This window comes from Lampris incognitus, chromosome 10, assembly GCF_029633865.1.
Source record: "Lampris incognitus isolate fLamInc1 chromosome 10, fLamInc1.hap2, whole genome shotgun sequence".
Taxonomy (NCBI): Eukaryota; Metazoa; Chordata; class Actinopteri; order Lampriformes; family Lampridae; genus Lampris; species Lampris incognitus.
This window is the reverse complement of record NC_079220.1, coordinates 12,452,288-12,476,145: the sequence shown is the minus strand read 5'-3', so window position 1 is coordinate 12,476,145 and position 23,858 is coordinate 12,452,288. Positions and strand designations below refer to the sequence as shown.

At 47.0% G+C, this 23,858-nt stretch overlaps 1 protein-coding gene across 1 annotated transcript in view; it reads left to right on the top strand.

Moving 5' to 3' along the window:
* The first annotated feature begins 999 nt into the window (after positions 1-999).
* Positions 1,000-23,858, top strand: part of grin2ba (glutamate receptor, ionotropic, N-methyl D-aspartate 2B, genome duplicate a) — a 122,679-nt gene continuing 99,820 nt past the window's right edge. The window contains exon 1 of the mRNA XM_056287867.1: positions 1,000-1,194. Coding sequence (XP_056143842.1) covers positions 1,000-1,194 — 195 coding nt within the window. The remainder of the gene's footprint in view (positions 1,195-23,858) is intronic.

Sequence of the window (23,858 nt, the reverse complement as noted above, 5' to 3'; positions counted from 1 at the left end):
ACGCCATCATACCATGTATCTGTGTGTGTGTCTGTGTGTGTGTGTGTGTGTTTATGCACTATTTATGTCTGTCAAATGCGACCACTTCCACCATCCCTCATCCTGCGCTTAAAGCTCCCTTGTTCACGGCATGTCCCTCGTTACATTAGCTCTCTCTCTCTCTCTCTCTCTCTCTCTCTCTCTCTCTCTCTCTCTCTCTCTCTCTCTCTCTCTCTCTCTCTCTCTCTCTCTCTCTCTCTCTCTCTCTCTCTCATTGCCCAATTTCAATGGGCTGACACTGATATGCACTGATTCATGTCATACATGTGGCCTCTTGGCGATTCACTGAAGTCAATCAATGTTTCATGAAGCTATGGTAACCTCTCTGTCTCTCTCTTCCTTTATAACTCTCTCTCTCTCTCTCTCTGTTTTCCCCCTGCTTTATCGACCCTCTGCCTATCCCCCATTCTCTTTTCTCTGTTTCCTCCTCTCGCTTTGTTCTCCTCTCCACCCCTACACAATCTCTCACCCCTCTTCCTCTCTCTTCCTCTCTCTCTCTCTGTCTCTCTCTCCCTCCAGGTATTACTCTCCCACTCCTCCACCATGCCTGTCTGCAGCTGCTGCAGCCCCTCCTGCCTTCACAACCATGCTGGGGCCTCCTCCACTACCTCCTCCTCAGCCACCCAGGAGCGGCAGGGACGGGTCCACCGGCCACATTCACCGCCGCCTCCATCTCTCCACCGCTGCCCCACCAGCAACTCCCTCCGCCTCTGCCTCCTCTTCCTGCTGCTCTGCCTGCTCCACCTGCCCCCAGCCTGCCACTCGCGGAGAGACAAGGGAGGCGGCGGCCACTACATCCCCATACCGCAGCCCCCTCCCCACCACCTGGCCCTGCCCAATATGCTGCGCGGTCTTAGCATCGCCGTGGTGCTGGTGGGAAACTCCAGCGAGATGGCTCTGGCAGGGGCGCGGGAGAAGGACGACTTCCTCCACATGGTGCCCAACATTGAGGTGCTGACCATGAACGAGACCGACCCCAAGAGCATCATCAAGAGCATCTGTGACTTGATGACGGAGCACTGGCTGCAAGGTGTGGTGTTCGGGGATGACACGGACCAGGAAGCCATCGCCCAGATCCTGGACTTCATCTCAGCCCAGACTCACATCCCCATCCTAGGGATCCGCGGCGGTTCCTCCATGATCATGGCTGCCAAGGTAAAAAAAAAAAAAAAAAAAAACTTCAACATTTTTTTCAACAAAGTTATGTCCCCCTAAATAAAAACATCAGCTTTGCAAAAACCACCAGTGGCGCCATTCGTCCTTGGTGAGTGTTGTTGCCTTCGCGTGGTCGTCAGAGGTGTCCGTTTCCCAGTTGTAATGCCACGATTATGAAAACCGTGCCGTTTTAGTGCTTCCATGTGCAGAAATTGAGGATGTCAGCATATTCAGGCAAATACAGACGTTTTCGCTCGTGTTTCTCAGAAAACCTTACTCTGACAGCATTATCAGTCTTTCCAAGCTGACACAAATATAGGAGGGAAGGAAATACCTCGGGTAACTAATGAATGTAAATAGTACAACCTTGTCATCTTGTATGCAGCAGTTACAGATGTCAACAACTGAAGCAATCCTCTTCTCTATCATGATGAAGAGTTCAAAACGTCACAACTCGGGAATTCTGTATGGAAAACTGTATAGAAAATTATTTTCCATGGTCCCACATGTAATTTCAACTTGAAGTGCAGCTTTTAAGTCGGCAACTTGTATTTCATGTTGCACGTGAAGGCAGGATGTATGTGCGTGTGCAGGAGGTGGTATATGAGGGTGTTTGAGTCTCACATGGAGGAAGGCGTCTACCTCGGTGGCTGTGAGCTTGGTCGGTGTAAGGGTGCGTATGTGATGGTTGTCGACACAATCAAACCATCCATCCATCCATTATCCAAGCCGCTTATCCTATTCAGGGTCGCGGGATGCTGGGGCCTATCCCAGCCGTAATTGGGCGGCGGCAGGTGGGGAGACACCCTGGACAGGCCAGCAGTCCATCACAGGGCCGACACCCACACACATATTTACACCTAGGGACAATTTAGTACGGCTGATTCACCTGACCTACATGTCTTTGGACTGTGGGAGGAAACCGGAGCCCCTGGAGGAAACCCACACAGACGCGGGGAGAACATGCAAACTCCACACAGAGGACGACCTGGGACGACCCCCAAGGTTGGACTAGCCCTGGGCTCGAACCCAGGACCTTCTTGCTGTGAGGCAACCGCGCTAACCACCGCACCACTGTGCCGCCCAAAATCAAACCAATACAAATCCCAACCATGACCTCACTCTAGATGCATCGTCAGCATACAAAATACAAGCAATCATTGCAGATAATCAGAGTAGACCACGTGGAGCCAAGCTGTGCTTTTCGTAGTTAGGACTCATAATAAATTGCGCTGCATTTCATCAAAGGAAAAAAACACCAAGTCGTGCCAGCGCTGTAATAACTACACGGTAAATACAGGAATTATTATTTAGTTTTGAGTTCGGATCCAACAAGCCCGACCTTGATGGCGGCAGCCAAGAAGGCGGCCTGTCGGTGTGCGGTACATTTGAGTGTACTTAAAAGAATCCACTTTAGAAGTACCCTGCATACGTCCCTCGAAGCTATCTCTGCATTATCCTCTCAGGAACAACACCACTCACAAGTAAGAGTTTTGACTTGTCATGGCACAACAGAGGCGCTCTCTCATCTCGCCTCTTACCCACCGTACTGCATTAGTATTAACTCTGGGCATGGGCACACGGGCAGGGGAAGCTGGGGGGGCTGGTGTGGAAGACTAAACGCCGGCAGTAGTGATGCCAGAGACGGGATCAACAAGCGGTAGCGCCAGAAAAGGAGATCGCTCTCTGCCTATTCATTCTAAGCATCGCCTAATGGGACAAAACAATCTGTTCTTCCTTTATCTGCGCCTGATCGGGATCTTGGCTTGGACCCTGTATCTCTCATCCTGCCTAAAGCGGCTACTGCTGGACTTGGGACCCGCTGCCTGATTTTCCTCCTTCCTTTATTTAAGTTTTTGAGAGATAATCCTGTGTTGTTGTTGTTTTTTTTCATTTGGTGCGTCGTGAACGAATACAGCTGCAGTCCAAGCTGGCAGGAAGGAAGAAAGGCTCGATTTAAAAGGGGTTCAAACTGTTACTACACCAGCGCATAATGATGCCACCCGCGAAACAATGGAAGGGACAGCAGCAGCTGGCTCCGCTGTCCGGATCGGCCCTGTCGACGTTTGACTAGGGACCTCGCATGTAGCAAGACAGGGCTCAGCTCCACTGTCCCTGTCCACGCCTCCCCTCCTTCCTCCCGCCTGTCAGCTGACCTGGCATGTCAACAGGTCGCCGCACCAGCAGAGACATGAGTTGCGGTGATGCAGCGGGGCCAGCGGCCACCAATAAAGCTCCTCTCACTGCTCCCTCTCATTACCGCAATGAGGAGAGAAGCGGCAGGGAGCCGTCCAACTCCATTTAACACTGTTCTAGTGAGCGTTGGTGCACGCACGCACACTTTCATCCAGACACACACACACACACACACACACACATGAAGACACACATGCATTCATACTGCAGAAATACACTCTACATGCACATGTGTACACACACACAAACACACGCACACACACATATACACATGAAGACACGTGCATTCATACTGCAGAAATACACTTTACATGCACATGTGAACACACACACACACACTTATATACACACAGGCACATGCACATTTATAGACACTTATCCACATGAAGACACACATGCATTCATACTGCAGAAATACACCACATGCACGTGTGTGTACACACACACACGCACACACATGCACACACGCATACTTAAACACACTTATACACATGAAGACACACATGCATTCATACTGCAGAAATATACTCTACATGCAAATGTGTACACACACATGAAGACACACATGCATTCATACTGCAGAAATACATGCACATGTGTATACACACACACACAAAATACACTACATGTACATGTGTGCAGACACACACACACACACACACACACACACACACACACACACACACACACACACACACACACACACACACACACACTTAAATTGCCCCCCTTCGCCCTGTCCAATTTCCATTCCCCCTGCACTAGTGCTGCAGCCACACACATGTCACTGAGCCCACCACCACCATATATTCTAAAAACATAAATCTTTCAAGGCACTCACAACTCCCCTTCTGGCATGTCGCTGCACTACATGTGGAAATTTATGTATGGGTTTTATTTCTCCTAAAGACACTGGGACATGTATGAGTGAGTGAGTGAATGTGTGTGTGTGTGTGTATGTGCCTTGGCGAGGAGGCATCATTTATTAACTGCACGTGCCCTGAGTGTGCTCGGTGGTAGGGAAGAGCGGTGTTTTGCGGTAGAGGTTTAAAATGATTTCCCAGGCCACAAGCCAGCAACTGGCTCCCCTGAGAGCTCCCTTCTGGCTCCGCCAGGGCCCAGGAGAGAGAGGATGGGGCCCCGCTAAGGCTCGGTCTCCGAACGGATTTGTGTTTGCTTAATGGGCTGAGACAATGGAGCGCCGAAAACATGTTAGAAGAGCATCATAAGGGAAGGAGGGAGGGAGGGAGGGAGGAAGCGAGCCACAGGGACACAGAGAGAATGAGAAGAAACAGAGAGAGGGTAAGATGTAGAGAGAGAATGGTGGTGAGAGATGCCGAGAGGCTGAGATGGAGAGAGAGAGAGAGAGAGAGAGAGAGAGAGAGAGAGAGAGAGAGAGAGAGAGAGAGAGACTGATAGAAGAGGATTATGGAGAGAGGAATGGTAGAGAGAGAATGAAAATGCAATGCAGAGAGAGAGAGAGAGTAGATGAAAAGTAGACTAGAGAGGAGAAGATAGAAAACACTGACAAGTCTTTTGGGGAGTTTTATTTTTTGTTGAGTTGTCTCAGCTGGGCAGGGACACGTCATGTGTTTGGGGTATTTAACGGTTGGGGTTCGGGGGGGCTGCATGGGGCGTGTTGATGGACAAGCCAGCATAAAGGACAGAAAGTTTTAGGGCTGAGTTGACAGAACGGGGGAGAAGGTGAAGGAGAGAGAAGCTGGGACTGGAGAGAGATGGAGAGAAGAGGAAGCTGAAGGGAGGACTGAAAGAGGGAGAAAATAAATCAAAAAGGGAGAGATGGAGGGATACAAGGAGAAATACTGAGAGATATGGAGAGAAGGAACGAAATAGACAGAAAGAAACAGAATGAGAGAATAAAGGTGAGATGTGGGAGACAAGGAGAGGTTGTGATTTTGGATAATGTCATAAGAGGTCAAGTTGGAGTGCTTAGGAAAAACTGAGTTTGCAGGATGTTTTTTTTTTTTTTTTTTTTTCCCCAGGCTGCACGGCTCAAGGATACAGGCAGAGAGGCGGGGAATGAGGATTGCAATATGAGGTGTTTATCTTAACGCTTTGCTCTGTGACAACACACACACACACACACACACACACACACACACACACACACACACACACACACACACACACACACACACACATACACACACAAGCATCCGAACTGAAGGCCAAACGCTGCCATTGCAGTTGGCAAGGCAACCCTTCCTCTTTCCATTTCACACCCTGGGCAGAACGATAACAGATAACAGAGAGAGACACGGAGAGGGGCAGAATACAGCGTTTTGAGTTTTGGTGCAGGCTGGATGGGGGAGGAAATGGCAGGAACGGTACGTGATTGTTCTACAAAATGTGCCCTCTGGAGTTGGACGGTTGCGGTGCAGGGAGTCGGGTTCAATCAGAACGAAATTTCCTCCTCGTGTACGCGTTCGCAGGGAGTTTATGTTGGTAACCATGGTGATGAGACTCGCCGCCGCGGACTGCGTGGTTACTGCTAGCGGGGGGGATACAGCTACAGCGCTAGCCGCTATTGGAGTCCCTGTCATGCATTCATTTGTTACCTTTTCAACATTTAAAGGATGATTCCGTTTGTTTTTGTTCAACCCGGGTCCTATTCTTGTAGTCCCCCCCCCCCCATCTTGCATATCGGCTGTGGTATTTTAACTCCCCAGCTTCACTTTGGAGATTTTGGATACGGGACTGCCGCTGGACTCAGCTTTACGACGGCGTGTCATGGTGCCATGGAATATGACCTTTAAATATGTCCTTTCAACAAACCCTCCAGTCAAAAAAAAACCCCCCCAAAAAAACAACAACTCTAATGCCTCAGTTAGGCCGTGTACATGATTTCTCATTACTCATGACTTCTCCATTGCACAGGTCAGATACCTTATAGATGGTTACTGCTACCCTCGGTACGTACAGGCTGGTCATTCCCGCAAGTTGAACCAGGAGTCCTTGTTGATGATATTGGACATTTTTGGGTAATAACTTGTAATAACATCACTTTTGTTTTTCACTCTAAATTTGTGGTTTAGATAATTGGGGTTAATTAAGGTTATGCTGGGTTATATTGGGAGAAGGATGCTGAATACGGAGCTGCCAGGGAAGAGGAAAAGAGGATGGCCAAAGAGGAGGTTTATGGATGTGGTGAGGGAGGACATGCAGGCGGCTGGTGTGACAGAGGAAAATGCAGAGGACAGGAAGAGATGGAAACGGATGATCCGCTGTGGCGACCCCTAACGGGAGCAGCCAAAAATAGTAGTAGTAGTACATGATTGGGGTTAAATTGGACTCGTTTGAAACATGTCTTGACACTCCCATTCTGTGGCACTGTAGGACACTGTTGTAAAAATGAGTCCCATGTCCAAAATCTCCACAGCGAAGTCGGTGAGTAAAATGATATTAGAACCAAAATGCATGATTGCAAAAACTACGAAAATAAGAGCCACGTTCTAAATAATTGGAATTATCCTTTAAACTGTGACAGCTTTATTAATGCCATACAGTAGAAAACCAAGTAAGTACATTGCAACAAAAAACTAAATTGTGGGCGTCCGGGTAGCGTAGCGGTCTATTTCGTTGCCTACCAACACGGGATCGCTGGGTCGAGTCCCTGCGTTACCTCCGGTTTGGTTGGGCATCCCTAAGGACACAATTGGTCGTGTCTGCGGGTGGGAAGTCGGATGTGGGTATTTGTCCTGGTCACTGCACTAGTGCCTCCTCTGTTCGGTGGAGCAGTGACCGGGACGGCTCAAAAAGAGGCGGGGTAATTGGCCAGATACAACTGGGGAGAAAAAGGGGGAAAATTGGGAGAACAAAAAATCTAAATTGTCTCACAGACAGACCACTGATGACAGCAAAACCTTTTCCAAATAGTTTCTCTCTTAGGGGGAGCAAAACCCCAGTGGTAGTTACGCAGCAAATAAACGAGACTACCACAATGCCTACATTTGGTCACGTTGTAGTCTGCGCCCTACTTGTAACAGGAAACAGCAAAGTGGAGAAAAGAGGACTCGTGTCAGTGTATTGTGGGAAGAGTGAAAGGCTGAATGACAAAGGGAGGTTGTTGCTATCAAGGAACTGGGGAAAAGGTGTTGGGGAGGATGAAAGGTGAGAGATGGATGGAGGGAAAGGGCACCTGCATCAGTATCAATGACTAGGATAGGGTGCAAGTGAGAGGATAAATGCATCACCGTCTCGCTGAGAAAGAGTGGAGGAGAGAGGAAGAGAGAAAGTAACAGAGTAGTGGATGGAGAGTCTGTGCTTGTAAGTACTGCCATCTATCCAGCGTAGCTGATGTTACAAGGAAAGAGTCTGCCTCTTTGCTCGGGGAAACACGGAGTGGCCGGAGGAGGAGGGATGGAGGGAGAGGAAAGGGAGAGGAAGATGGATAGAGCGCAACACTCCACACATCTGTGAGAGACAGAACAAGATAAAGGAGGAGGGGCCCAAGACAAGCGAGGGAAGGCGTCCAACAATTTCACCGAGTGTTTGTGTGTGTGTGTGTGTGTGTGTGTGTGTGTGTGTGTGTGTTCCAGTGTCTGTGAACGTGTTATTTGCGTGCTTCTACTCAGCCAACATGGCTGCAGCACATCGTCTGTGGTGGTTTCCAGCACCGCCCTACTTGTTCTGTTGAGTCACTGTGTTATCTGTTAGATCCGAAGCGTTGGATTACACTACCTATCTCGGCGTATCTTGGAGGCATGGCTTTTGTGGTGGTACAAATAGCTGCGGTTGTCGCCGATCACCCCTGGGCCGCCACATAAAATGTACAAGCGAGCTAATCTATGTGTGGAGGCTGCAGCTAGCTGAAGCGGGGGGGGGGGGGGGGGGGGCGACAGGCTCCATCCCCGCGTGCGATTTAAATGTAAGAGCGTCAGCAATTAATGCAAACAGGAAATGCCGCCAACCCCGACGACCTAAGGGAATCTAATCCAATATGAATCATGTGTTAGACTCACACACACACTTACTTGCATTTGTGCGGCACACACACACAGAGATGCACAGACACATATTTATATATATATATGCAGACAAAAATTCACACGGGCATGGAAATAAGCATGCACAGACAAAACATGCATAAACACACACGCGTCAAAACACGCATTATCGTACTTTCATAAACTATCACGTGAAGGTCAGAGGTCATTAATGTGGAAATATAAACTATCACGTGAAGGTCAGAGGTCGTTAATGTGGAAATATAAACTATCACGTGAAGGTCAGAGGTCATTAATGTGGAAATATTAATCTTGATTTCATTGTTTTTGTACACATTATTTAACAATGTTCATGATGAATTACTTTTTTGGGGGGGGGGAGTTCCCCCCATTTTTCTCCCCAATTGTATCCGGCCAATTACCCCACTCTTCCCGTGCCATCCCGGTTGCTGCTGCTCCACCCCCTCTGCCAATCCGGGGAGGGCTGCAGACTACCACATGCCTCCTCCGATACATGTGGAGTCGCCAGCCGCCTCTTTTCACCTGACAGTGAGGAGATTCTCCCGGGGGGCGTAGCGCGTAGGAGGATCATGCTACCCAGCCCCCCTGAACAGGCGCCCCGACTGACCAGAGGAGGCGTCAGTGTAGTTCCACGACACACACCCACATCCGGCTTGCCACCCGCAGACCCAGCCAATTGTGTCTGCAGGGACGCCCGACCAAGCCGGGGGTAACACGAGGATTCGAACCGCCGATCCCCGTATTGGTAGGCAACAGAATAGACCGCTACGCTACCCGGGCGCCCCTGAATTACTGTTTTGACTACACCTCCCTCTGTCACCATCCCCTCTGGAGCAGCTGATATGGTGCTGTCCAAAAAACTTGGTACATAATCTACGGGCTAGTGATGGCTCAGGCCTCTTTGACTGGCTTGAGACTCACACACACACACACACACACACACACACACACACACACACACACACACACACAAACGAATCCAAACAAGTGAGAAAATTCTGTGCCGTCTCTTTCCATTTAACAACGACGGTCCGGCCTTTGTAGCAGGAAGTGATCCAAAAACTTGCAGCCGAACTGTTTTGGGCTTTTCGCTGTTTTAGTTGACGGTAACGTGTTACACATGGCCGCCATTTTCTCGGTGGAAACGGGTTGAATGATCGTATTAAAGTGGTGCTGAGTGGTGTCCAGGGGTAATTGTTGTACGCTAGCTTTTGTGTGTGTGTGTAAGTGAGTGTGTGTTCATTGAGACTCTGCATGCTCGTGTCTACGCAAGCCGACTGAATCTTGGCACGGGGGTATGTTCACAGGGGCAACTCGACTCAAAACCCCTGCCTGGGTTTCCAAAATGTGATTCTGTGCTTCACATTCTCCCCGTTTTCCAGGGATCGGTCTGCTTTTCTCGTCTTTAGGAGGTGTGATTTTGGTTTGGACAGGAAGCGAAAGACTCGTCGAGGTGTCATGTCCTGCGTGAGGCGGCGCGCTCCCCTTGCTCCTCTGGGGGGGGGGGGGACCCCACCCTGCGGTGCTTGCGTTTGTATTCCCAATTAATGTCCTACAATACCGCCTATTGTTGTGCTAATGGCTGCGGCCCTGTACTCCATTAATGTGATGGGCTGTTCAGCCGGGCAGCGCCGCGTCCTCGCAGAAACACAGACGCAATTAGGGGCGTCTGTAAATGATGAGGGCATTAAAAGAGAGGTCTCCTCTCCAGTGTCCCTGCCTACATGTTTAGTCCCTGTTTATTTCTCTCTGCCGCTCTGCTCCTGCTTTCCCTTAAGTCTGGCACGCCGTCTCTATCTCAGTTGCCATCTTATGTCTCTCTCGCCCTTTTCTTCCCCTGTCTCTTATCTCATTTGCTTCGTTCGTGGACGTTGTGCCCGGTAAAGGGCAGTAAAGCTACGCAACAGCTTTCCATCCGTCCGTCCATTATCCAAACCGCTTATCCTCCTCTCAGGGTCACAGGGATTCTGGAGCCTATCCCAGCAGTCATTGGGGCGACAGGCGGGGAGACGCCCTGGACAGGCTGCCAGTCCGTCACAGGGCCGATACACATACACACATTCATACCTAGGGACAATTTAGTATGGCTGAGTCACCCGACCTACATGTCTTTGGACTGTGGGGGGAAACCGGAGCCCCCGGAGGAAACCCACACAGACACGGGGAGAACATGCAAACTCCACACAGAGGACGACCCCCAAGGTTGGACTACCCCGGGGCTCGAACCCAATACCTTGTTGCTTTGATGCGACCGCGCTAACCACTGCGCCACCGTGCCGCCTTACACAGCTCTGCTACCCATCATTATCTCAGAACCGTTCTCTTTAAAACCATCTTCAACATCACCTCTTTTCCCTTTGTTTGTTTTCTTCAAACTTTGTATGCCTCTTTGTTGTGCTATTTTACTCTTCTGCCCTACCCTCTCTCTCTCTCTCTCTCTCTCTCTCTCTCTCTCTCTCTCTCTCTCTCTCTCTCTCTCTCTCTCTCTCTCTCTCTCTCTCACTCCTTCCCTCTCTCTCGCTCGCTCGCTTTTTTTCTTTGTTTTATAGTAATGCATCTCATTGTCCTGGTTTAGCAAATGCGACAGTTCACTGTGTGTGTTCCCCTTTCCTTAACAGAGGGAGGTGTGTGTGTGTCTGTGTCTGTATGTGCGCGCGCGCGTGTGTGCGTGCATGCAAAAGTGAACAATACGGAGGGCCCTAAATTTATGTGTCCTATTTTCCAACCCCGCTGGTCTCAATTTACTCTGCCCATTTAGAACGTGGACATTTTTAAACTCAACCGGCAACTTTTTCCACACCTTCACCCCCCCCCCCCCACATTCTCTCCCCACCACATGGACCACGGAACGCATTTCGGATTGGTCGGGCCCATCAGCCCCTCCCCCCCCCCACACACACATAACGCCGCCAACCCCTCGCTCCCCAACTTGAAACCGACTTGACTTGCGGAGCCACTTTTATGATCATTACGGTATTACAGCTGACGCATCTTTAAGACGCTGAAGAATAAGTCCCTTCATATAGAATTTAAAAAAGAAATGTCAGACTCTTTAAATGTCACCGAAGAACCGTCTGCGTCTGTCCTTGTGCCGGATGAAGTCCTTGGCAATCCCCAACTTTCGCTGGTATTGCCCCGAAAAAAATCCGTTAAGTTTTGGCGTTTCATTATGCGGTAAAAGCTAACTAGCTAACCAAAGTGAAGTGGCGGTTCGACTCACGTCACATGACTGAATTAGCCAATACATTTATCCATCCATCCATCCATTATCCGAGCCGCTTATCCTGCTCTCAGGGATGCGGGGATGCTGGAGCCTATCTCAGCAGTCACTGGGCGGCAGGCGGGGAGACACCCTGGACAGGCCGCCAGGCCATCACACAATCCAAAGACATGTAGGTCTAAATTGTCCTTAGGTATGAATGTGTGTGTGTATGTGTGTGTGTGTGTGTGTTGGCCATTACGTTTGTAGATAACAGTATTTACTGCTGTGTGGGGGAACGGGGAAGCAGGGTATGATGTAAATGGCTACCGATGGATTCGATCCCCCCCCCCCTTCTCTTCAATTGAACCCGTCCAACTACCCCACTCTTCCGAGCCGTCCCGGGCGCTGCTCCACCCCCTCTGCCGATCCGGGGAGGGCTGCAGACTACGACATGTGGAGTCGCCAGCCACTTCTTTTCACCTTACAGTGAGGGGTTTCGCCAGGGGCATGTAGCGCGTGGGAGGATCACGGCACTCCCCCAGTCCCCCCCGCCCCCAAAGAGGCACCCCGACCGACCAGAGGAGGCGCCAGTGCAGTGACCAGCACACATATCCACATCCGGCTTCCCACCCACAAACACGGCCAATTGTGACTGTAGGGACACCTGACCAAGTCGGCGGTAACACGGGGATTCGAACCAGTGATCCCCATGTTGGTAGGCAGTGGAATTCGATTTTTTTTTACATGTGTGATGTTCAAAAGTAGGTAGGGCCCTGCCCATGCCCTACTGTCTATACTCTTATCCAGCCATTAGCCTTCTTAAACCCCTCATCTATCATTCATTCCATCGTATCTGTTTTTATCTTCTCATTGTCTCATCTTTGTTTCTTGCCTTCTCTCGTTTTTCGTTCCACCTATTGGCTGCTCGCCGGTCTTTGTGCTAAAACACTACTCTCTCAGAACCACACTGGAATTTTTTTTCTAGTTCTCTCGTGTGTCTGGTTGAAGATATTCCTGTACACGGGTGTGTTTCAGCGCGTTGAGTCACCCCTATCTGCCGAAAACAAATCCAATCCAACCGCTTTGTTCTGAAGTCTTAGACGAAAACAAAGACAAGAGGAAAAAAAACACATCCCCTCTGACAAATGATTGACACTGCAAAATTAGAATCGTAGCACACGGTAAAGAATAGAAGAAGAGTGTTTATGAAATAACACTTTTTTCCTCACTGAATTGTCTATATTCACCTTTTCCTTTCTCAGCTTCATGTACGGAGATTTAAAAACATATATTTTATTGAGTTTTTTTTTTTTGGCGACGGCGTACCCCTGCTCCGTGGACGCTGTCTCTCTTCTTGATGCTCTTGATACACAATCCTCCTTTCATTCCCCCATTCTGTCTCCCTCGCTTTACCTCTGTTTTTACTTTCACATCACGTATGCACACTTTCAGTTTTTCTGTTCTCTTGTTTCCTAGTTTCTCCTTCTTTCATCTCCTTTCTCCCTCCTTCCATCCATCCATCCCTTTATCTTTCTCTTCTACCCTGTCACATGTCTGACATTGTCTTTCATGTGTCCCAACCTTTCTACCCCTCCATCTCATTATGGATGGAGGCCGGTGAGGTGGGGCTCATGAGGGTTGGGGGGGTGGAGATGTGGGGGATTTGTGGGTGGGCTGACGGATGTACAGGTGTTAATCAATCCACCCTTCTCTGTCCTCTCTCCTCCACCCTACCTCTCAGCCTCAGCTGTCCTTCCTCCTCAGCATCCTGCCCACCCCCTGCTTCCTCTTTCTTCAACTCATCCACAACCCCCTCCCTCTTTCTCCCCACGCCCAGATGTCAGCGCTGTGTTCCCTTTTTTTCTCGTGAATAGGCAAGACTAGTGTAGTATAGAATAGAACAGAGCAGATCATTTCTAGTCTCCTAGTAAATTTGCTCCTAAAGCACACAAAACACAGTGCTCACAATGTCCATTTATTCTAGCTATTGCTCAACAGTCAACCAGTTACTGAAGTTCTAATCTTGTCCGTCCATTCATGCACCTTTCCATGTCCACCGCCTTTTCCTCCTCCCGGTCCCTCCTCTCTCTCTCTCTCTCTCTCTCTCTCTCTCTCTCTCTCTCTCTCTCTCTCTCTCTCTCTCTCTCTCTCTCTCTCTCTCTCTCTCTCTCTCTCTCTCTCTCTCTCTCTCTCTCTCTCTCTCTGTCCCACTGGCACCTCATTAGCCATATGTTTTCCTCACCACACACATCTTCTAGCTTTCCTTCCAGACCACCCAGCAATAGCCTCTCTTGCCCTCACCACCTATTCCCAACCTCTCCTCTCCCAAGGCCTTTAAGCACTACCCTCCTCCTCCCCATCCATTTCTCTCCCCCATTTCCTGCACCCATCCTTCCCTCTTAACACTAATGGGGTGCTTATTAGCCCATTCCCCCCCGCCTCTGTCCTGAATCAGAGGTGCAGAAGGGATGGACCCCCTTCTATTCATAGGCTGAGATGACTCAGTGCTCCTCTATGGAGTATACACTACATACAAGAGAGAGATTGTGTGTGTGTGTGTGTGTGTGAGAGAGAGAGAGAGAGAGAGAGAGAGAGAGAGAGAGAGAGAGAGAGAGAGAGAGAGAGAGAGAGAGAGAGAGAGAGAGAGAGAGAGAGAGAGAGAGAGAGAGAGAGAGAGAGAGAGAGAGAGATAGATGTATTGAGACCCTAGGGCTTACATGGCCAGAAAGCATACTTAACCCTGGCTCTGGTTAATTACCACCCCCGCTACCCTTGCCATGAGGCGATCCTCATGTCGGACCTTCCCCTCTTGTTCTGCCCGTGGTTCATCTCTGGCTTCTTCTCGTTTCATCCCGCTTGTTGATAAGCCTGATGGCGTAGTAATCAGAAAGACCACCGTGTCACAGAAGAGACACCAGTTTGAACGTCCCAACAGTTGGAAAGTCTCCATCGAGATAAAATAAATAATCTGTATGTCTGTATGACTACCCATCTGTGTGTCTACCCGTATGTTTGACTGTCCATCTGTCTGCCTGTCAGTTGGTCTGTCTTAATATCTTAATCTCTTAATGTCTTGTATTTCACTTTATGCCACGTGGGCATCCTCACTATTTATAACTTTAACCCTCTTTACACGTATTATTTTTATTTCCTATGTTTCTTTTCTTTTCTTTTTCTTTTCTTTTCCTGATCCCCTAAAGTGCATTTTCCATTCCGGATGGTTTATTTTTGCTCCCATTCATCTCTTCCATCTGTAATGCTTCTTTTAATTAACCGTTTCCTTTTCCCTGGTGAGCTGTATCTTTTATCTCGCCGCTCCCTTTCCACTCTTTTCCACCAGCATCCCTCCCTCTTCAGCATCCGCTGGCATCCAGGCATTAGGACTTTCTGTCTTCCTCTGGTTGCCTATCTCCCACCCTTTCATCCTTTTCTCATCTCCTCCTCTCATTTGCCCTTGCTGCCTGTGCTTCTCCTCGCCCATGGCCACCTGGATAGAAGAGCCGTTAGAAGCCCTCCATCAACAGGAGGAGAGAGGCAAGGAGGGAGGGGGGAAGGAAGAGACATGGGAGCGGCAAAGGTAAAGGACGGCGGAGAGCGAAAAAGGGAGGGAGAGATGAAGAGAGAGGGAAAGTGAGAAAAGGAAGGAAAGAAAGAGAAGGGAGGGCACAATGTCACAAAAGGCGTTAGGCATGAGTGAGGATCGGGAGATGTACTTTGGTCAATTACCCAACAGGGCTGAGCCAAGCTGGCCCCTGTCAGAGCCCCCCCCACACACACACACACACACACAGTAACCTGCTCATCAGGCCAATGAGCCCAGACATGGACCTGCTGACATACAGTATAGGAATAACACAGCGTAGACAGAACTGTGTGCTGATGATGGATAGAGCCACCATAACACAGACGTCTACACTGTTAGCCTTACGGACACCTCACCCGCCCACCTACGTGCACTTGAAAATCATTACTACCTGCATTCACATGCACTCTGCTCCTAAGACACACAACATAAAAAAAAGTACATGAAATGGGCTCTTACACAAGCTGAGGTGCATGCACACACACATACACAGGCGTGTGCACATACATTTGTATGCATATGTACACAGACACTGATGGCCTGGCGGTCCGTCCAAGATGTCTCCCCGCCTGCCGGCCCAATGACTGCTGGGATAGGCTCCAGCATCCCGCGACCTCGATTGGGATAAGCGGCTTTGATAATGGATGGATGGAGGGACATAGACAGACACACTCAAGAAAGACACAAAATCGTAATCATTCCAGTGTCAGCCTATGCTAATCTGTTTGGGTTTTAAAGGTTATTTCCATTATAAATGACCTTTGTGGGTATCAGGTTAAAAAAACCCAAGAGCAAAAAGTAAATATATTTGGGTTATCCAGTCTCATCATTTAATATAAAAGTGCCTCTTTCCTTGACATATGATGAGTCTTCATTGCGTTTCCTCCACAGCTCAGGCCGTAGTTAATAGATGAGGTGGCCCGGTAAATCCTTTTGTGTTAAGTTTTTTGGAAATTGTTCCCGAGATGAGAGGTGAAGCTGGGGGACGCAGGTTGCATCAGTTATTACTATGTATTTACTTTCTTTTCAAAATCCAACTCTTATTTCTGAATTTCACTGCTATGCAAGCATTCCCTGGACTGAATTTAAAAAAAAAAAACCCAAATAAACCGAGAAACACAGAAATAATCTCATTGCCCAACCCCATTCTGTCTTGTGGTTTCTTTCCCTCTTTATTTTTTATTTCAACTGTCCCCGCCCTCTCTCTCTCTCTCTCTCTCTCTCTCTCTCTCTCTCTCTCTCTCTCTCTCTCTCTCTCTCTCTCTCTCTCTTTCTCTCTCTCTCCCTCTCTCTCGTGTCCTGTATGTTCAGGCAAGGCAAGTGCCTCTGATGAATGTAAATGGTGCCCCTCCCCTCTCTTGTTCTCCACAATTAGAACAAACACCACCTCCTCCTCTCTCTTCACTGCCTCTTTCTGTCTACAAATATCCGCTACCCTGCAACTTGCCCTACTTCATAGACAGCCAACACTTCCCAACACTTCCCCCAACGTTCACACACATGCAATCCATACAGACACGAGCACGTTCAGAGATGCATCACAGACATGACATGAGTGAGACCATGAGTGAGATATGACAGACAGAAGATAGTGTGAGAAGTACCCCTCCATTAGCTACATTGTCAGTATCATGGTGTGCGAACACCTCCGGTATGCCACGCAGGCCTGTATGTTACACATGAACTTGGCTAGATACCCGGCATGCTCCTTATCTTCATCCTTGCCTTCATCCTCCTCATCAGAGATAGGCGCAGTTTCCACTACTTGTATTTGAAATACATATTTAATTATCTTTGTGCATATTTCATCTGGCGTGGAAAAAAAATCATGTAATTTGTAACACGCTGCATCTGAGGACACTTTTTTACAGTTTCCAAAAATATGAAAATGCTTTTAGACAAAGACCAGGCTGCGAGGCAGAGGGCGTGTACAAACCCATTTCTCATGCAAAACTATGTCATCAGTACAATGCTGCCACATATAAACTGAGTTTATAGGAAATGCAAAATAGTCTCATACTTTAATTGTGGCCCTGTGGTAGGAGTGCATTTCATCTCTTCCATGTCTGCCTTAGCTCTGCAGTTATAACAACACAAGACAATACCATTAATCAGCCCAAGTTCACCTCCCAAGTCCAGCACACACACACACACAAAAAATGCACATCATGTGCAACATAAAACAGTAGTCCACTATATTCTGTCCCTGATGCATGTTTCATCTACGCAAAAACTGACAGATATCTAACAAACAGGATTCAGAGAAAAGTTGAACACGGGAGTGAAGTTAAGGTGTTTTACTGAATCCTCGTTTCTCTTCTTTTCCTTTTTTGCAGAACTGAAATAAATGCAAAGTTACAATGCTTTGGTTACAAAGTAAAGCACAAATGAATTCTCATTGCTTACAAATAGCCTAAATGCCCATGCTACGACAAGAAGCTACATTTAGCTTAGCTTACCATTTTTAATCTTAGGAAATGGAAATGATCACAAATAGCGTTGTTAATCCAAATGTTTGAATTCCAAATTATTAATATGCACATTTGCACAAAACATGGAAATGGTAACAAACCTACAAGCAAAGGCTCTCCAAGTCACAAATGTAAAGAAAAACAGAGCGGAACTTTCTGTCTGATGCATGGAGAAATTCTTGCAAACTGCTGTCTTTTCATGGTTGACCTCTAACCTACAAGTCACATGACATTTAAGAATGTGCGCACAGAATGTGCGCCATGCCACTCCCTGCCTGGTATTAGTTAGATACCACTATGTAACCAGCTGACATTATAGGGAATGTCCACAGGAAAAACTTCAAAATCAGTGCTTGGTTGACATAAGAAGAACCGTTTCTGAAACAGGTTTGAGGAACATCTTGATTATTCCATGTCTCGTGACCTTGAGTTCAACCTTTCTGACTTCCATCGCTGCAAAAAAAATGCCTTGGTTACAAGAGCCATGGGCCTTTCATTGCGCTTGGCATGAGCCTCTTTAAGAAGGACCACATCGCCCTCCTTCAGGTTTTGTCATTCCTCTTGCCATTTGCTTCAGCTCTGAAGCGTTGCCAGGTATTCACGCCGCCATCTGCTCCAGAAGGTGTTGGCAAGATGCTTCACCTGCCTCCATTGTTGTCTTTGGAGGTCAGATTCCTTGAAGTGGCCTTGAGGGGGAAGGAGAGTGCAGACCTTTTGAGTCTTGATTGCCTTCTCTGGGTGGCCCTCTGAGTAGACCTTAGCTAGGCAGATCTTGGAACAGGACCTTATACCATCTCCACAGACTTTAGTACACTTAGAAGTGATTGCAGGTTGAGGTGCTTCAGCTTCTCCCTCCCCACCATGTGGGGATGGTTCTGGATGAAGGGCTGCAATGTGAACATCACTGTCACATTCCTTACATTTGATGGTTGCCTTGCAGTTCCTGGCCAGATGAGTGGTTGTAGCACAGCATCTGAAATATACAATTTTCTTTTAAGAAAGACTTACGTTCCTCTAGAGGCTTGCTCCTAAACCCCCTGCAGCGTTTGAGGGGATGGGGCTTCTTATGAAGTGGGCATTTCTTGTCAACATCATCCAAATCGCTCCTTGAACTGCTTGTCTGATTCACAGTATCTCGCAAGACCTCTGTCTTGTGGGTGTAGACTGAGCTTTTCCCTTGCCGCTTTGCTGGCTGCTCCGGTCTCAATAAACTTTGGTTTCCTGATGAAAGAGCAAAGCTTGGATCATTGCGTGTCCGTGCCTCTTTGCAGATGAAGTCACAGAAGAACGAGAATGGAGGAAAGGCAACATGATGTACAGCTTTGTACTGGGAACCTTGAGCCATCCACTTCTGTTGAAGACTATAAGGTAACTTGTCTACAATGTGTGCTACACCATGGGTGGTGTCAAGATAGGCAAGTCCAGGTAAGTAACCTTCATATTTAGCAGACTTCACCTCCTGTAGGAGATTGCCAAGCTCACTAAATTATACAGCAGCTTTATTACTGATCTTTGGAAAGTTGTCAATACTGTCGAAGAGAGACTTTTCAATAACCTCCGGGGAGCCAAAGCAGTCTTCCAGGTGCTCTCAAGCTTTTCTTAGGCCCGTAATAGGATTACCTACATGCATAGCTCGAATCCTCCTCACATGATGCACGGACTGTTCTCCCAACCATTTTGACAGAAGGTCTAGCTGCTCACTAGCTGATAGGTACAATCCTTCTATGGCATTTGTGAAAGATGACTTCTCGCCCAATAGTTCTCAGGATGATCATCAAACTTTGTGAGTCCTGAGTTAACAAGCTCACAGCATGCTAAGTCCCTAGCGAAATCACTTATGTTGGTGTCTTTGTTGAGTGGTGGCTGTGGTATAGTCTTAATAGGTGAGGTTGTGAATGGCGGTGCTGGTGAGTTGTGATAAATCACTGGCGTTGGCCTCTGAGGTTGTTGTGTTGTATCATCATTATCAAGCATTTTGCAAGGAGCTCTAACATTTCAAGCTGTAGAGTGATGCTGCCTCAATGGTGTTTCAGGTCTGAATACATGGATGATGGGCTCTAGAGGTGGTTTATATGGTTCAACCCCCAAAGGAGTTTTTGAACCTAGCTGGGACTGGATGTAGTCGCGAGTGCGTTCAGAGACCTCTCTTACATCTGAGTTCTTTTCTCCACGCTCACCTTCTGCTGCTGCCTCCAGTATTTTGTCTCAACAATGGCTGCAGCTACCTCACTTTCATACTTTAGAACTGCTGGAGTCGCTTCCATACAAGCCTCTGTCACTTTTAATTGAGCCTTTTCAATCATAACTTCGGATTCCTTCTTGAGGAATTCAGCCCTGGCTCGAGCGGCCTCCAGCTTGGCATGAGCCTTGGCAGCGGCTATGCTACCTGATGAGCTTCTTGATCTATTTGTTGAAACAAAGGCGGAGGATCTTGTCTCCAATGCTTGGCTTTGCTCATTGCATCTTCAATCTCAAGCGTTTCCTCTGCCATCATGTAATGCTATGCCGTCCAGGCATATGAAGCGTGATAATGAGCGAGGAATGCTTGAAGTGAAGCTTTCTTTCTTTGAATTGTTGTACCCGCTGTGAGGTTGCTTTTTTACTATTCTGTCCCTGATGCGTGTTTCATCTATGCAAAAACTGACAGATACAGTACAGCACAAATGAATTCTCCTTGCTTACAAATAGCCTAAATGCACATGCTATGACAAGAAGCTACATTTAGCTTAGTTTACCATTTTTAATCTTAGCAAATGAAATGATCACAAATAGCATTGTTAATCCAAACACTTGAATTCCAAATTATTAATATGCACATTTGCACAAAACACGTAAAAGGTAACAAACTTACAAGCAAAGGCTCTCCAAGGCACAAACATAAAGAAAAACGGAGCGGAACGTTCTGTCTGATGCGTGGAGAAATTCTTGCAAACTGCTGTCTTTTCATGGTTGACCGCTAACCTACGAGTCACATGATCTGAACTGACCACTGAGAAAATGCTTAACATTTATCACTGTTTTTTTTTTTTACAACAAACTACCACAAGGGGTGCTAAAGAATATGAATTTGAAGGCCACAGAACGTGTGCCATGACACACTGTATATTTAACACTTATTGTTAAATTATTAGCCCAGAGAGCATGGTAATGCCCACCTAGAAGGGATAGTGCACAATATATAACAGTTTAACAACTTCCTTTCTAGGTTTTATTAGTTTGGTTAGTTTATACTCATAGCTGCTGGTTTAATGTTAGTTTCCATTGACTAAAGTCACCGAGTCCCTGTTCGTGTTCAACACGCAAGAGTTACATCATGAACCAATGACACTCAAAGGGCGGTTGGTACATGGTTTGAGGGATTTGTGCCCTTTAACGTGCCTAGTCTGGCGAGTTTACATTTATTTAAGTGCATGCCATACAATCATAGACCTGTAAAACAAGATTTAAAACCAGGACAAAACTCAGTGTGAATTTGGATGATGTGTCATAAAAAAGAGACGCTTTATGGTAGGTATACAGCATGTACAACAAAACAGGTTGCCAAACAAGGTATTATAGTTTATAATTTTGTGTGCATCATCCACATGTGTCAGTTTCATTTTCATTATCATCATCATATCAACCACCACCATTGTCATCATCATCATCATCAATATAGTGGCACCTATCCCCAGCGGATATTTTGTTAATTTCATATAATAGCAATCCGATCGTCCTTATCACCAGTGCTATCCTCGTCATTATTATCATTATAATCATCACCACCGCTATCATCATCACCAATGCAGAAACCTCGCCATGGCCATGGGGTATTATTTTATTTGCATTAGTTAATGTATTTGTTCTTTTTCACATCAGTCCTGTGTTAGACAGTTGTTTAGTGTGGAGGAGCACTGGCTGCCTTGTTCGCGCCAAAGACTGATTTGCATTAGCAAAGTCAAACAGGCTTAATAGACTTTTATTGGCATGAGACGGCCAGACTCTGAGGGGGGCTTTTAAACAAAGAAGTATGCTAATAAACAGAACACTGTGTACAAGGAAGGACAACGTCCACCACCACAACAACAAAAATAACAATGTGGAACAAATTATAGTTTGTTTTTTAAAAAGATGCACACACACACACACACAAACGCACACACACACACAAATGTATATACAGCCATCTAAACCATAAGCCTTAGTTAATCACTCCTTCTCTATTCTTATGACTTTTCTGATTTATTGGATAATCAGTTGAGAGTAACAGGATTGAAGAGAAAGGAATGAACACAGCTGATACCATCCCAGCATAGCATCTGCATAATGTTATTCTCCCAGTTGATGCCAATGTAGCTAATAGCTGTCTCATAGTGTTGTTCCCATGTTGTTTTAACCAGCTCTGAGCTTGGTGGTCCAGATGAGAGTTATGACAAGTTCCGCCCGCTGCAGGGGGACATGAATCACAAGCCGGGGGGGGGGGGGCGATAAACTAGCTAGCTAGCTAACCGGTTGGTTCACGATGGATGTCGCGAGTAACGTTACCGCTTGTGAGGGGGGACATCGTTGCGAATTTATTAGCCATGACGTTTTCAAGAGTAACTTGCAATGAAAAGTTGGAGTTAATTGGCAAAGGAAGACCTACACCAGAGCTTAATTTGGTAAGTTATTTAAAATCTAATAAGCTGTCATGCCATCTGATTTTATTCTGGCCGCTGCTGCCACTGTTTTGTATACATATTGTAGTGAATTCAGGGAGCAGTCGGGAATCCGCCGCAGCCGAGACGCGAACCCGGGTCTGCGCTAACTAGTCGACTAAAGGTTCTGACCCGTTAGCCAAGGGCTAGCGAGTCTAGTCATCCGTGGTCGTTACAATATATTTAAGGTTTATTTGGGAAAACGGTCATCATACAGAATTACCAGTCAATCTGTAAATTAACCATCTCAGCGGTCATTATTCATATTTACCCTAACATGGCCTGGCGGCCTGTCCAGGGTGTCTCCCCACCTTCTGCCCAATGACTGCTGGGATAGGCTGCAGCATCCCTGCGACCCTGAGAGCAGGATAAGTGGTTTGGATAATGGATGGATGGATGGATATATATTTAATAGGTCACTGTGCCAATTTAACAATATTATTTATTAACAATAATGCTTGTTTTTGGTGGTGGGTCCCCAAAAATGCCATGATCACTGTACACTGTCCATGGTTCTGAAGTGTCTGTCGCCAGTGGTTGCTTAGCTGTTTACATGTAGGCTTACATGAAATTTTGTGTAACAGGAGGGGGTGGCTGTCATGCGTTTTGCACCCCGGCCCATTGTCACCATATTCCGCTGAAGTGCACACACAGCTTGTGTGATGATGTACGGAGGATTTGCATTTTGCTTTAAAAATTAGCTGTTTTTTGTTTCAGCGATAACTCTCACCATCTCCGTGCTGTTCGCTCGTTGTGTTGCCTAGGCAGATCTTGTGTCTTAACTGTTGTTTCATAGGTCACTTGCAGTGCTACAGGAGAGTACACAGTAAGCTAAGCTGCTAATTTGATTTTTTTTTCCCCCCCTGAGAGGGAAGAGGGGTCAGAGAGCCAAGGATTAAGAGTCACAGTTTGCTACAACAGTCAAGTTAACATTAAAAGAAAACAGACATGTCAATTTGCACCAGTTTTTTTTTTTATGTAATAATCTTCAGGCAGCATTATTTTGTGGTGAGTGCACAAAAAAAGCAAGTGTGTATTGGTGTTGGACTTTGTTTTTGAAAGCTGGTCAGGGACATCGCAAACTCCACAACTTTTTGGAAGTAGTAAGCATTTCTTATATATACTATTGCCAGATTATTTAGTGGTGGCCATTGTACGTGGTCTTTTTCCTTAGTCCAGTGGGGCTTTCCAAAAACATTTTCTCTCAGACTTTTTCCTGCTGAGTTACAATAATACAGTGTAGACAAAAATGTCTGTGCTGATGATGGAAAGCGCAATGAAACACTCATTACATGGTTGGGCATACTTAGACATACGAACAAACACACAAACAAACACACGCGCACACCTGCAACATTACCCATCACACACAAACTACTCTTACCTACCTACACACACACACACACACACACACACATTCACCGTGCACTGCTGTTGAAACAGTACATATTTTTATATTGGACGGATTCAATGTATGGCTTCATAAAAAACTTGCATAGCATTGCAGCCGGCTGACACAGTGGTGAACCATTACTGTGTATATATATC